Genomic DNA, 13,720 nt, shown 5'->3' on the forward strand with positions numbered 1-13,720 from the left:
CAGCCTCGTCTTCGGCGACGATCGCATCACCATCCATCCCAACCTTCTCCTAATCTGGGACCATTTCGGGGGCGGAAGTGGAATGAACCCCTGTTGGGCACCTCCTCGATATCAGGCACGGATTCGCAAGCCCAGTGCCAAGAGGGTCGGTGGTGGTGCGGCGGCACCGGGGCTTGAGTTCCTGGGAGACTTGGGGACGATGGGGACCGCAGGACCCTGGCTGAAAGCCGTTCTCGCGGAGCCCTTCCGCAGCATCTGGTCCCCTCTCGCCGACCTGGGAGCCCCACTTTCTCACGGGTTTACACCCTGCTGTGGTTCCCCGCGCCCCGCAGCAGAGGCCAACGGCTCTTCGGCACTTTTATTAAAAACTAGTAATGCGGAGAGTGCTCAGGGTATCCCTAGGCCGCTCTAGCCCCGCGGGACTGGGTCAGTTCCTGTCGCGCACGTCTCAGCCCGGGGGTGGGGGTGGGGGTCGAGATTTTCGGGGCCCCAGACCCCGCCGATCACTTGCCCACCGAGTCGAATATGATGCGGTTCTGCTCGGCGCGCTCCCTCTGGCTCTGCGTCCGCGCCAGCTCCAGCAGGGTCCGTAGCAGGTGGAAGGTGAGGTCAATGGACAGCGGAGGGTCGTCCCGTCGCGGCCGCTCGCCTGTGATCGCGGATCCCCATCGGCCCTGTCCCGCGCGGCGCGGGAAGCGCTCCGCCAGCAGCAAGAGGAGCGCGCGGGCCCCTCCACCGTGGTTCCGTGTCCCAGGGCTCCAGCGCAGACTTGGGTCCTGGACCCCGGCCGCCGCCGCCTCCGGGCTCCACTGGCTGCTCCCCGGGCGCAGCTGTGCCAGGAGCAGCAGCGCCGCCAGCAGCGCCGCGCGTCCCGCCGGCCTCATGGTACCACCGGCCCTGGACACACAGGCGCAGCGCAGGGTGAGGCGCGCCAGGGGCAGTCGCAGGGGGAGCCACTCTCCTTCCCGCGCACTTCCAGCGCCCCTGTCGGGCCCCTGCGACTGCTGCCCGGTGCCCACAGCCTTCCCTCCAGCCCCAGCCGCTGCCCAGTCCTGTGCCACCCTTTTCTCCCTCCCTCCCTCTTGGCGGGTCGCGGTGGGTGAGCTGAGCGCAGTCCCGGTGCTGAGGGAGTCTGGGCGGACGCTGAGAGCCACTCACAGTTTGCCGGAGAGCGTCTGTACCCTGCAGGAAGGAGCTCCCGTCTCGGTCCCTCGGGGCGGGCTGAGGGCGCCTTGGGGAACACGGGGTCTGTCCCGGGACTGCTGCCAGCCTTATATAGCGCCAGGACAGCTCCGGCTGACGTCAGCGAGGAACATGCACTGATTGTAGAGCAATGACGGCCGCAGCTCCGAGTCCGACCCTTGCAGCTGCGAGACCCCGTGGGGCGCGTCTCTGGAAGTGACACCTGGCTCAAGAGAGGGAGAAGCCTGTTGGGGAGTAAAGACTGCTCCAGCCATGAGAGTCCTTCACCTGTTTAGAACAGCCAGCAGTGACCAGGGGGCCTGTCCCCAGACCAGACTAGTCCAGATCTGCAGTCTTCTCTGACACTTGAAAGGAAGACTGGACCGCGGGGGCTGTCCATGGTGCTGACCTTGTCCTCAGCCTCCAGAAGGGGCCAGAGGCCTCTGGAGAACGCTGTCCTGCTCAGACCCAGTCCCTTGCCCCAGCTATCAGTTCTGTAAATGGAGACAATCAGGACAGCACTGCTGGCACTCAGCTACCATCATGGTGCCCACCCAAGAGGCGTCTGAGGCAGCTTAAGCTGCCAGGACTTTTGATGTCATTCTAGCCCCAGGATCTAAATTCTAGGGCTGTCTGACTGAGGCACCATAAAAAAGAGGGCCTCTGGTCAGGGTGCTTTCAGACAACAAAAGGCTGGTCCATCTGCTTATAGGTTTGCCCCAAAGCAGGAGTTTAGCCAAGTTAATTTTTCCCCTGGGAATCACAGCAGCAGTATTACTTTATCTTTGACCTCCAGGTTAAGATCACTGGGTAGGAAGTAAGGAAACTTGGTCTTAAGTGTTTGAGCTGCTACAACAACAATACCATAAACTGGGTGGTTTATAAACAAGACATTTATTTCTCACAGTTGTGGAGGCTGGGAAGTCCAAGACCAGGGTGCCAGTAGGTTTGGTGTCTGGTGAGGACCTGCTTTCTGGCTCACAGATGGCGCCTCTTGCTGTCTCATCACATGGCCTCTTTTGTGAGTGTACTGATCCCATGAGCACTCTGCCCTCATGACCTAATCACTTCCCAAAGGCCCCACCTCCTAATACCATCACCTTGGGCATCAGGTTTTCATCATATAAATTGGGGAGTATACAAACATTCAAACTATAGCATGTGGGTTCAAGTTTCTACTCTGCCTGTAACTCATGGTGTGGACAGGGCACCTCACCTCTGTGGACCTCAGTGTCCTCATCTGTAAAAGATTGGGCTTAGTCATCTCCAGGCTCTCTCCAAACTCTAGAAAACGGGACTCCGCAGTCGGTTTCTGCTGGGTCTTACTCATTGCCTCTGCAAGTTCCAGATTTTACCTATTTAGAAATATATTTATGGAGGCACCATACAAAGAGCTTGAGGGGCTCCCCCAAAATTGGAGCTAGACTAGGGCTGGGAAGGGTTAGAAAACCAGATGTGTCTATGAAGAGTGGGGATGAGTGGTACTTGCCGGGATATGAGTGTAAACTGAAGGTGACAAAATCATATGGTTCAACAAGTATTTATGGAGTGCCTACTATGTGGTGGGTATAAGACCATTATAAAGGTTTTAGTGATTTCAGTAGGAGTCAGGTTACATTTTAGAGTGAAACAGGCCACTTCAGAGTGCTAACCCCATTAAGTTCTGACCAGCCACCAAACCCTGTGAAAACCAATGTGCCCACTTTGAGGAGGTGGTTTGACCCTTCCAGGGTCAAGCTGCATCACTGCAAGCTTGAAATGATGGAGTGAGGCAGACTTAGAGCCGATGTGCCTTCCAGGACAGGTAGGAGTTCCAGATAACAGCAACACACTGGACGACAGCCAACCTAAGGAACAGGGATGGTACCGTGAAGAAGAAGCAGAACAAGGACAAGCAAGCAGGGAGAGATGGGAAAGTACAGTGGGATAAAGGGGATTATTTCCAAGAATGCCCAGATTTAGCTCTCCTTCCTTCAGCCCCCACGGAGGGATGTGTGGCTCAGACGAGAGGAAAACCAGCTCGGGTTCTGGTGCCAGCCCAGAGCTCTGTCTCCTGGACAAAAGCTCCAAAGTTAACCCCCCCTCAGCCGCCATCTCGCCATGCATGGCTCCATTATTCGTACTCCTGTCCAGGCTCCTTCTAAATACACATCTGTCCGTCTTGTACAGCTGAGATCTCATCTTCCGAAAAATGTGCTGCCTGCCATATAAAGCAGCACCTCCTTCTCTTTATTTTAAACATACCTTGCTCTAGTTCCAAAGAGCACTGCAAGGACCCTAAAGTTTCATTTAGTTCATAAGTCTATACTCCTTTTAGCTGTGCTACTCATGTCCATTTTGAGCCTGTCCCCTCTGAAGAGTTTCATGTTTTTCCCTGTTCCCAAAGCCCCCACACCTCCAATAATTTTAACCACTCATCTTGGTTGCACTATATATTTTTACTGAGATTTCAGCAACTACCTTTATTATCTAGGATAAAATAATATTTTGCAGTGGACTAACCTGACCACGTTCCTACTTGTCTCTTTGGTCTACCTTTCTGCCTAACCTAGGCTGTAGCCCTGCCCCTGCAGACATGCCATCAAAGGTAGAGAGCCCAGGTGGGATGGAGACAAGGACTGTGGAGCAAGATCCTCCCTAGGAAGATGAAAGAAGTCAGCGGGCAGACACTCTGGGATGCTCTGTAATAAAATGCTCAGGAGTCTGAGGAGCTCTGACCAGGGCAGAGTGTTCTGGGGGGTCTAAGGTAGTTCAAGGTTAAAATGAGAATCACTTTGTCTCCAACCGTTCATAATGTGCATCTTCCTTGAAGGGTGGTGTGGGGATCTGTCATACCTGTAATGAAGAGGGACCAGGTAGAAGTTGGCTAACTGCACAGCAGGCCAGAGCTACAACAAAGAGAAGGTAAAGGTTGGTGGGCTGCCTCCATCACCTGACCCCTGACTCCCTGCCTTGCCTGGTCTGCCTCCAGCCTCTACAGACAAGAATACGTTGCACAACTGGGTGAGTGCTTCCCTGAGTATGGTGCCCATGTGGGAATGAGAGAGTAATCCCAACTGAGGGATTTCTGTGTCAGGAGGACCCCCAGTCCCTGGCACTTCTGGACTCAAGAAAGAAGAAGAGGCAGCTGAGGTGTCAGCTCTTACATAGTAGTTGGTGATGAGAGCATCAGGATAATCCTGAGGAGACAAGAGAAGGAACAAGTGAACATTTGCATTTCCAGGTAGCTCAGACCTCCTGATCTGAGTATCACATAGAGACTTCTGCTCAGAGAAGACACCCCTGCACCACTGCCCCTCAGCTCCTCTCCTCCAGAGCTGGGGCTCTGCCTGCACCTCCACCCTTCCCATCCCCATGAAGCCTGCCTCATTCCCCTGGGCCTGCCGGCCTGCCATCCAGAAATCATCCCCACACCTGCCCAGCTCACCTGCTGGAGTTTGGCCCAATTGTCCTGGGCTGACAGTCCATTGAGTGTCCCTACCAGTGAGAGGAAACAGCCCAGAAAACATGGGGCAAAGCCCCCCTAGGGAAGAGAAATTAAAGCACCTAAACCCCTGCCCTCCCTTGACACAGCTCACCCTCCCCAACTCCCTTTCCTTGTGCTCACCTGATCCAACAGCATCTTCTTTAGTGCATCCACCTTGGTGGTGCCAGGGATGAGCCGGTCCAAAACCTTGTACCAGCCTCCTACTACAGGGCCCTGAAAGTAACCCCCAAAGAGGGGAGCAGGGATGCAGAGGGGAGCATTAGGCCTTTACATCACAAAGCTCCTCCCCCAGGGGGAGCAGACACTCAAGGCTGGCTTAGATGTGAGAGGGTCCAAGGGAAACTAAAGGATGACAGGGAACTGAAACCACTGTCCAATCCACCGGCAGCCCTGCTGTGGGCAGAACTTACCACAAAGCCACAGCCCACGGAGACCATGGTCAGGGTCCGGCCAGTCTTGTGTGCCTGCAGACCTCGCCTCTCCACCAGCTGCTGTGAGATAACATCACCCAGGCCCATCAGAGACCCTGTGCAGGGTACACAGGTGTTGTCAGGACACCTCCCAGGGACAAGCTGCCATCCCAAGGAGGGAGGTAAGTCTGCTCACTGAATGAGGCTCTGGCACTCTGAGGCCAGGGGTTTCATTCTGGGGCAAATGGCCAGTCTTTCCTGCTGCTTCAAGGATGGTAACACCTCCCCAAGGGTGGTGATATTTAATATGTGTCCTGTTAGAAACTGGGATGAGCAGCCTTGAGCAGGCCAGGGCCCAAGAACACTGCACTGAGCAATGAAGGAAAGTTGGACTCAGAAACCGCAGGTAGGGGAAGGAGAATCTGAGGTGCCAGGGGCTGAGATGCACTGACTGTCGGAATTGGAAAGGCCTTCCAGATGTTTTTGTGCAAACCCCTTACTCTAGAGTTATGGATGGAAACGAAGGTCCAAGATCTCACATAACCAGTAAGTGGTAGAGCCAAGGCCAAGGACCAGGTGGCTTGATTTCCTAGACAGTGTTCTTTCCAGGACGCCTTACTATGAATAGATCATGTGCAGAACGCTAAGGGATCCTGGGGTTGTTTCTCCCCCCAGCCGAAGGCAAGGCCCTGGCCAATGTCTTCACCTTGGTTTTGGGATCTCTGTTTGTGGAGAACAGCAAGAATAACTCTAAAACATAAGTGTTCAAATGGTCCCAGGCAGGAGGATGCCTGGCTGAGCTGCTACGAGTTCCTGCAAGGAAGGATCCTGACACCTCCCAGCACAGTCAGGTACACCCAGACTTCCCATTCACAGCCTCAGACTGAGCTGCCAACAGGTATTAAGGCCATTTCTCCCCAGGTCTTTGCACCCGCTTCCCCTCCCCTCACTTGCACAGACACCCAGCTCCAAGTAGCACTAGTAGGACACCCACACCCAGAAACCAAGACAGAAACCATCACTGTTTGGGCTTCCCTGGCTGGTGGCGCAGTGGTTAAGAATCCGCCTGCCAATGCAGGGGACACAGGTTTGAGCCCTGGTCCGGGAAGATCCCACATGCCGTGGAGCAACTAAGCCCGTGCGCCACAACTACTGAGCCTGCGCTCTAGAGTCCACGAGCCACAACTACTGAGCCTGCGCTCTAGAGCCCGCGTGCCACAACTACTGAAGCCCGCGTGCCTAGAGCCCGTGCTCCGCAACAAGAGAAGCCACTGCGATGAGAAGCCCGTGCACCGCAACGAAGAGTAGCCCCTGCTCGCCGCAACTAGAGAAAGCCCGCGTGCAGCAACGAAGACCCAACGCAGCCAAAAAAAAAAAAAAGAAACCATCACTGTTTACAGAGCCCCCGTCAGTGATGGTGGTGTGATGGTTTCTAGCAAACACACACTTCTACTAGGGCCACTTGGGAGTGACTGTATGACCTTCTGCTTGCCTGTCCATCACAGTGAGTAATGAGAGTCCCCTCCAGCCCCATAGTCACCACTGTCCCTGTGCCCTCAATTAGCACTGGGCAAACACATCCTCATCCTTGGCCCGGAGCTGGCTCTGACGTCCGTGCCGGCTGCACACTCATTGCTCTTCGCCCGCACCCCTGCACAGCCCTGCCCCTGTGCAGCCTCGTCAGAGGCAGCTGAGTAAGGCTGAGAGCTGGGGTCGGGCTGGGGCACCCACAGGTGACCTAGGCTGCTGGCCTCAGCTGCTGGGACCCCCAGCACACCCACCAAGGGAGGCCTGCCTCTCCTCTCCCTGAAACTCCCAAAGTGGTGGAGGCCCTTCCCAGAACATGGCTAGACATGGCCTCCCAGAGGGCAAGGACAGAATCCTAGACGTCTTTGTTCTCTTATCCCCCACCATACCGAGCCTGGCAGGTGCTCAGAAAATAAACTGGGAGAAATGTCAGAGGTACCACCCAGACAACAAGACTGCCCTGGGAAGGGCACAGAGGACGCCAAGTGTAGCCCAAAGGATGCACCCAGGCTCAAGGTGTGAGGAGCAGTGGGGCTGAAGGCTCGCTCCCCCTCCACAATTGGCACTGAACACCCTATCCCCTCTCCCTAACAACTTGGGGTCACCAGCTGCGTGCCCAGGGAGGAGAGGGAGCTGTTGTGGCCATGCACAAGGGAAGAGTGACCCTGACGAGGCCTGGGGAAGGGGGAACAGAAAGACAGTCACTGCTTAAATGAAGGGACTAACAGTTTGACATTTGGCAAGATGTTTACAGTATACAAAAGGGCTCTCATACATTTAATCCTCACAAAAGGTCTGGAAGGTAGAGGTCACACCCCCATTTAATGTCTTTGAGAGATGAGGTGACTTGCTAAGGAGTGGAGCCTCAAACCAGGCCTTCTCTCAAGGGGGTACAGGAGGCCAGGGAATCCCCAGCAGAGGCTGAGACCTGGGCTCAGGGGCCAGTGGGCACCAAGAAGCTCCTGTGGCTGCTACTCATGGGGGGTTCCTGCCCAAACAAGGCCCCAAAGGCTTGCATATCAAAGACACTTCCTGGACTAACGCACTTCCTCTCTGTCTTTCACTCCCCAGAATGTGACCACCTCTGTTCCTTGTCACCTTGTGGGGAGGGCAAGCAGCAATATTCTTGGGAAGGAAACAGTCACAAAGAGAGGGGTGTTTTCACTCTTCACGGCTTACCAACAGTCACACAAGCTAAAGGCAGAGCAGGAGTGAAAAGCAAAGTCCCTGACATGCAGTCCCACAGTCCTGCAACCCTGCAGCCTTTGAGAAAGACGGATTCCAGGCCCCCAAACCATGCCCATCAGGCCTGAGAGACAACCAAGCAGCAGGAGTGAGCAGGTGGTGTGTAGCCTGTAGCCCTGCCAGTTCTGTCCATTTCAGACAGAACCATGCCCAGTTCCTCATCTGGAGGAACACAGATCATGAGGCCCCGTGGGCCTGCAGCAGCTCCAGGGAGCTCTAAGGCTTTGGTCTAAGCACAGAGCAAGGCCTTTTTTGGTCAGAGTGATTGAGCAGGAAGGGCTGACATCCAGATTCCTCATCCCACCTTCCCCAACCCAGAGCCCAAACAGACCCCAACCGTCCTAGGCTCTGGGAGTCCTCTTGGACGTATTTGGTTGACCTGGACCCTCCAGTGCTCTGGCTCCCCTTTCCTTGGACTTGTTTCCAGGGCGTTGGGACTACAGGCCTGCCGAGACATAATGCCTGAGCCCCGATGGGGCAGGACAAGGGGCTGCCGGGCGGCGATGCCCCAATGCCAGGCTGGGCGCAGAGCCCAGCGGGCAGACGCTGGCGTGGGTGTGACATCATGCCCCTGGGTAGGTGCCAGTTCTCATGCCGTCACTCGCCACCAGATTCAGCAGAGTGGGGCGGGGGGTAGGGGTTGGGGAGTGCCTGCATCTGAGCACAGATCTATTTGGGACCACCTTCTGCCCGCTAGTGGAAAAGCCCCAACTTGCATGCCCTCATCCTAGGCATGGGTGGGGGTAAGTTCTCTACTTCCCCTATTTTGTTCCTCTCCTGGCTTTTGTGAGTTGAGTCTTAGATGCAAGAAACCAAAGTATTAATGGAAGATGAGAAAACTGAGGGGCAGGAGGTTGGAATGAGGAGAGGAAACTGTCCTTGACTATGGGAGGCCTGGGTCGGCAGGTGTAGCTGCTGGCAGGGGGCCAGGGTGCTGTCTCATTCCTCTCCAGAAGTCTCCAATAATTAAATAGCCGCCTGGGGTAGGGGCTTGGTCTGGCGGAGCGTGGAGGGAGCTGAAGCCCAGCAGTGACAGGGGAGCACCTCCTCTGGGGTCCGTGGGAGTGCTCTCCCCACTCCTGGCCTGAACCCTTCCCACTGCTAGAAAGTAAGACAAAATGCAGGGTTCTGCAGCTTGTCAGGTACCTAAGCCCAGACCAGCTGGAACTATACTCAGCATTCTGAGGTCCCAGGTGTCTCAATTGCAGGGCAGTGCATTGGGAAGTGCCCCAGGTTCTAATGCCAGCTCCACCACTGACCATGAAACCTCATGCATATCACTCCTCCCTCGTGCCTCAGTTTCCTTCTCTGTAGTATCAGGGGCTGGACTGGATGGTCTCTCATGCCTGTTGAGCTCTCACATTCAGATTGCAGGGAAACCAGTGTCTGCAGAAGCTCAGCTGCTTCCACAGCAGGACCAGAGTGGCCTAAGATGGATGGAACTGGGCCCCCTGGAGACTGGAAGGGCCCTCAGGAAAGGATGAGAGAAGGCTGACTTAGACTCTGCAGAACACACAGCAGACCTTTGCCCAGGCTGCCCTGTTCCTGACTCTGGCTTGGCCCAAAATAGGTGTACCAGACACTTCTTTTGAACCATATCAGATCTTTTTGATTCTCTTATCTCTTACTGCAGCCACCACTGCAGTTCAGCTGATGGGTCCTTGTCTCAGGCCTGTGCCTTACCTGAGGCTGAGCTACTGGTGCTTTACCTGGGGATGATGCCTGTGCAACCTGGTAGAGCACAGAGCACGGGCATCAACATCCCATGTGGCAAACCTTTGACCAACGTGGGATGGAGCCGGTGGGTAAAGGTTTCTCCTTTTCTCCAGAAAAGACTATTCACCCATAAAGTCCTAAGAGGCATTTCAAAGAGCTTCTCAGTCAGTTTTAAGGGACTGAGCAGCCATGTGCCCTAAGCAGTGTCCATTTGATAACGCACCCTTCTGTTGGCTGTCCCTCTTCCCTCTCTCCCCACCATGGATTACTTCCTAACAAAGTACCTGCAAAGAAGCTTCAGACTCTACTTTTTGGAGAACCGAGGCTAGATGGTTATCCATGTTCCAAATTTATGGCTAGTGGAACAAACCCAACCCAAGCACCACTATAAAAATAAGAGCTTGTTGTTCTTGGGTTGCCAACACTCATACAAAGGGCCAACTCCTGGAGCCTTTAAGTTTCTTGAGCATTTTCTGATTTCTAAAGCCTTTCCAGAGATAATCCCTACACTGACTCTGTGAGGTCATATAACTAAACTCAAATTCTAAACGAGGAAACTGAGGCTCAAAGAGGTTTATTTTCTTGTCCCGATTCACACAGCTACTAAGTGCTATGGCTCTGAGATTCAAACCTTGGTCTTCTAACTCCAAGTCTGAAATCTCTATTCTGTTTTCCAGTGTGATGAGCTATGCCATGGGACCTTAGGAACTACTGTGCTGGGATCTAAAAACAGCTCAGTGAGCTAAATCCACCTCCCCCCTTTATTAGTTTGATTCGAGTACACTGAGCAGCAGGGAAGGAAAAGTCTGAAAGGTCTGGGAAAGTCTGAGAAAAGTGCTACCTAGAGGTTGCTTCAGGGCTGAGATATTGGTACGGCCTCAGGAAGACTCGGGGTGTGGAGCCACAGCACTCCAGCACTGACAGACCAGCACCCCAGTTCAGCTACGTATCTGCACTCGGACCCCTTGGAGCTCTAGCTCCTGCCTTCGTCAGCTGCAGATCCCTTGGGTAAGGAAACACAAGGACCATCCTTCCCTCCCTATTCTTGATGGCCACAAAGGGGAGGGGGGAAACTTCCTTCTGGCAGTTAGGGTCCCTGGGGGAATCTGAGGCTGGGCAAAGGGCCCAGCATGTCAGTTCCCATCACAGCCACCCAGTACAGCATGAGTCACCACACACGCAGCCAGGTGAGTCATGCAGGCTGACGGACACTCTGAGGACAGGATGGGGGATAGCTGGGCACAGGAGGCTGGAGAGGGGCCCAGGGAGGAGCAAAAGACTCCTTGGCCAGTCACTCAATGAAGTTCCTAGTGCTGATGTGGGGCTATTCCAGAAACAGGAATTCTGTTGTATCCTGGCTTTCAGTAGCATCCCCCCACCCCACCCCTTTTTAACAGTCTTCCTCTCAGAAGCCCATGGTCCTCATTAGAATCCTGTTCCCTTCCTCTAAACATAGGCAAAACCTTATCTTAACTGGTCACTCTCGCGCTGCCCCAATAGTCACAGGCCTTCCAATCCTTCCCCCTATAAAATTTATCTCTGTGCCATCTCCTCTCATATTAGCTAATCTGCAAAATGAAATGAAAATAAATACAGGTAAGTCACTGGGTTACCTTTGTGAGGTCGCTACTCAATCACTGGATTTAGAGTAAAAATAAATCCTTGATTAGTATATTGTTTGAGGATACATCCATAGATAGTAAACTATAAGAAAAGCAAAAGAATGATATAAACAAAACTCAGCAAAGTGGTTATTTCTTAGGATGTATGAATTAGGGACAGGCATTCAAGGGGTCTCAAAGCTGGGTACTGATACAGGAGTATTCAGTTTACTTTTATTTCAATGGTACACACATATCTTAATCATTTTTTGTGTGTATTAAGATATATTTCACAATAAGAACAATACTAAGAAAAATAAACTGGGGTAAGAGTCTGATTCCAGCACTTATTAGGTGTGTGATCTAATGTGGACCCAAGTAATCTTAGCCCACTTTGTGTCCCCACCTTTGTGGGGACCCTATGAGATAATGTGTGCTGAAAGTGTTTTGCACACTGTGAAATGTTAAAGGAGCCTTTGTTATTGTTCATTTTCTAAGTTAAGGCCTCCTCGGGGCAATGCCTTTCTTTATCCTAAGGGGATGACTCCTCAGGTTTGTGAGGACTTTCAGATCCTACTTTATAGCCAGGTCATCTATGCATAGCCCTTTCCTTAAGAACAGCCTTGGGGACCCTCCCTCCAAAACAGACTGGGGTGAGAGCCAATCCTTCAAGGGGTCTGAATAAAAGCAAATAATGATGGCGGGGGTGCAGCGAGCTTCTGCCTCCCAGATCACCCTGCGCTGGTACCACTAGGTCCCACAGGGACACTTACCAGCTGTCAGGACCTGTACTTTCCACGGGTGAGCAGTCAGAGCCCGCTGGTATGCCCGCCAAAGTGCCATGCTTTCTGTCAAGGCGAGAGGAGAGGGGGGTCACCCCCACTGCCCCTCTCCACAGTTAAAGAGACTTTTGTCCTTCCCTTGTGCCCACTCCCTCTTCCCCTCCCGCTTCTAAATGGGCAGAGGCTTCCTGGACAGCTTCCTGTCACAGGGATCCCCTTAGGCAATCGGGGACGAGAGGAAGGCTGTGGGCGGCTCTGGAATATCGGTGGCCGCCACCCGCCACCCCACCCCCAGCCCTGAAGCAGGTCTATCTGGGGGGCCTCTGTCCCGACCGAGGCACACAAGAGGACAGGTTTGCTCTGGCTTTCACCCAGAGCCTGGTCGGTCCCCAGATTCAGACTCTCAGTTGGAACCACCCCGCATCCTTCCTGAGCCCAACTCCACCCCAGAAAAACGGCCTCTGACTCCCTGGACCTGGAACGGTCACAAACGCTGCTGCCGCTACGGAGTCGCTGCGCTTTGAGCGGGTGACCGCGGAACTCTCGCTACTCACCAGCGCGCGAGCTCAGCCCCTCCCACGTGACCTGAGCGGCGGAGGGACTTCCGCCCCAAATCCCGCCCCTTCCGCTCGGCTGACCCCTAGGCTTTCCCCTGCATCCAGGGCCGGAATGGGAGTGGATTCAGCTACTAATACCGTGGAGAGGGGCTCGGCTCGGTCTGCGCTGAGTCTTGGTGCGGGGCCCGCCTGCCCACGTGGGTCCGACCTCTGTCTGCTTCTGCCCCTTCTCTCCCTGCTGCACGGGCCTCTTAACCTGGATAGACTCTCACTGTTCCCGCATCCCGGAACTGGCCAAGGTCCAGACGTCGTTCTCGGTCTCAGGAATCACAGTTTGGAAACTATTAGCCATAGTTAAATGCGTGCGTGTGTGTTACTTTTTTTAAAAAAAAGTCTGTAAGTTCTTCACTAGCCTCAACTGTGAGCTCCTGAATGGGTGGAACTGGGTCTTGTTCGTATTTGTCGTCCTCATAGCAACTAGTTCAATGCTTTGTGCACGGTAGCCTTTAGAAATGCTGCGTAAAGATGACTGTTCCATGGAAATAATTCGGATTACAGAATCTCCAGTTTAGATACTAGTTTCATAACTAGCGGGTTTGCAGCCTTGGTCATCAGTAGACTTGAAGTTCCTCATCTGTTAAATTAGGAGGTTGGACTTTGTTTTTCAAACTGGGCTCCTCAGTTTTAGAGCTTTATAGATGTTTGGGGAAGGGGTATCACAGGTTCTTCTTTACCTAAGCTTTTAAAAAATACACGTATACTTCTAGAAAAAGCCACATTTAAACAAGGGCCCACAACTAAAACTGTTAGGAAGCCAACAGATGAGGTGATTTCCTAATCCCTTTCCAGCTCTAACATTCTAAAATTTTGTGAATATACTGCAACATCCTTTCTAGGGTAGTGGAAACATTCACAAGGCTGACAGCCTTTGCTTAATCATCCCTAGGGAGCTCACACTTAAGGAGGCAACCATATCTGACTCTTTCAGGGTCTTTACCTGGCTAGCTCCAGCCCCCGTTTACTCAATTCCTATATGATTAAGGCAGGGAGAATCCTGTAACAGATAACTGGAGAAACACAGTAAGGAGGCAAGAGAATTCGATGTCACAAACATTTAACTAAAGCTTTCTATATGCAAAACACCATGCTAGAGGAGTGAATTTACACTAGTAATAGGAGACCAAATGTGCTAAGTTGGAAAGTTGTATTCTGA

At 53.3% G+C, this 13,720-nt stretch overlaps 2 protein-coding genes across 2 annotated transcripts; both read right to left on the reverse strand.

Annotated features, from left to right (window-relative positions):
- Nucleotides 1-499: 499 nt before the first annotated feature.
- Nucleotides 500-1,299, reverse strand: UCN (urocortin). The gene is made up of 2 exons (XM_082672224.1): nt 1,159-1,299; nt 500-897 (listed from the first exon to the last, which is right to left on the reverse strand). The coding sequence occupies exon 2, from the start codon at nt 882-884 to the stop codon at nt 504-506; it is 381 nt and encodes a 126-aa protein (XP_082528350.1). The 5' UTR covers nt 885-897; nt 1,159-1,299; the 3' UTR covers nt 500-503.
- Nucleotides 1,300-2,894: 1,595 nt separating this feature from the next.
- Nucleotides 2,895-12,473, reverse strand: MPV17 (mitochondrial inner membrane protein MPV17). The gene is made up of 8 exons (XM_082672223.1): nt 12,426-12,473; nt 11,942-12,016; nt 5,080-5,195; nt 4,790-4,882; nt 4,610-4,705; nt 4,329-4,361; nt 4,018-4,070; nt 2,895-3,029 (listed from the first exon to the last, which is right to left on the reverse strand). Exons 2-8 carry the CDS (start codon nt 12,009-12,011, stop codon nt 2,960-2,962), a joined length of 531 nt encoding a protein of 176 aa, XP_082528349.1. The 5' UTR covers nt 12,012-12,016; nt 12,426-12,473; the 3' UTR covers nt 2,895-2,959.
- Between the last annotated feature and the right edge of the window lie 1,247 nt (nt 12,474-13,720).

This window comes from Grampus griseus, assembly GCF_964374135.1.
Source record: "Grampus griseus genome assembly, chromosome: 15".
Classification (NCBI taxonomy): Eukaryota; Metazoa; Chordata; class Mammalia; order Artiodactyla; family Delphinidae; genus Grampus; species Grampus griseus.

Excerpts from the sequence above, each read along its gene's own strand:
- MPV17 (XM_082672223.1), bottom strand. The coding sequence starts at position 12,011 with ATGGCACTTTGGCGGGCATACCAGCGGGCTCTGACTGCTCACCCGTGG. Across the intron at positions 4,883-5,079 it reads CCGTGGGCTGTGGCTTTGTG|GGCCCTGTAGTAGGAGGCTG; the intron begins GTAAGTTCTGCC and ends GGTTACTTTCAG. Across the intron at positions 4,362-4,609 it reads ATTGGGCCAAACTCCAGCAG|GATTATCCTGATGCTCTCAT; the intron begins GTGAGCTGGGCA and ends TTGTCTCCTCAG.
- UCN (XM_082672224.1), bottom strand. The coding sequence starts at position 884 with ATGAGGCCGGCGGGACGCGCGGCGCTGCTGGCGGCGCTGCTGCTCCTG.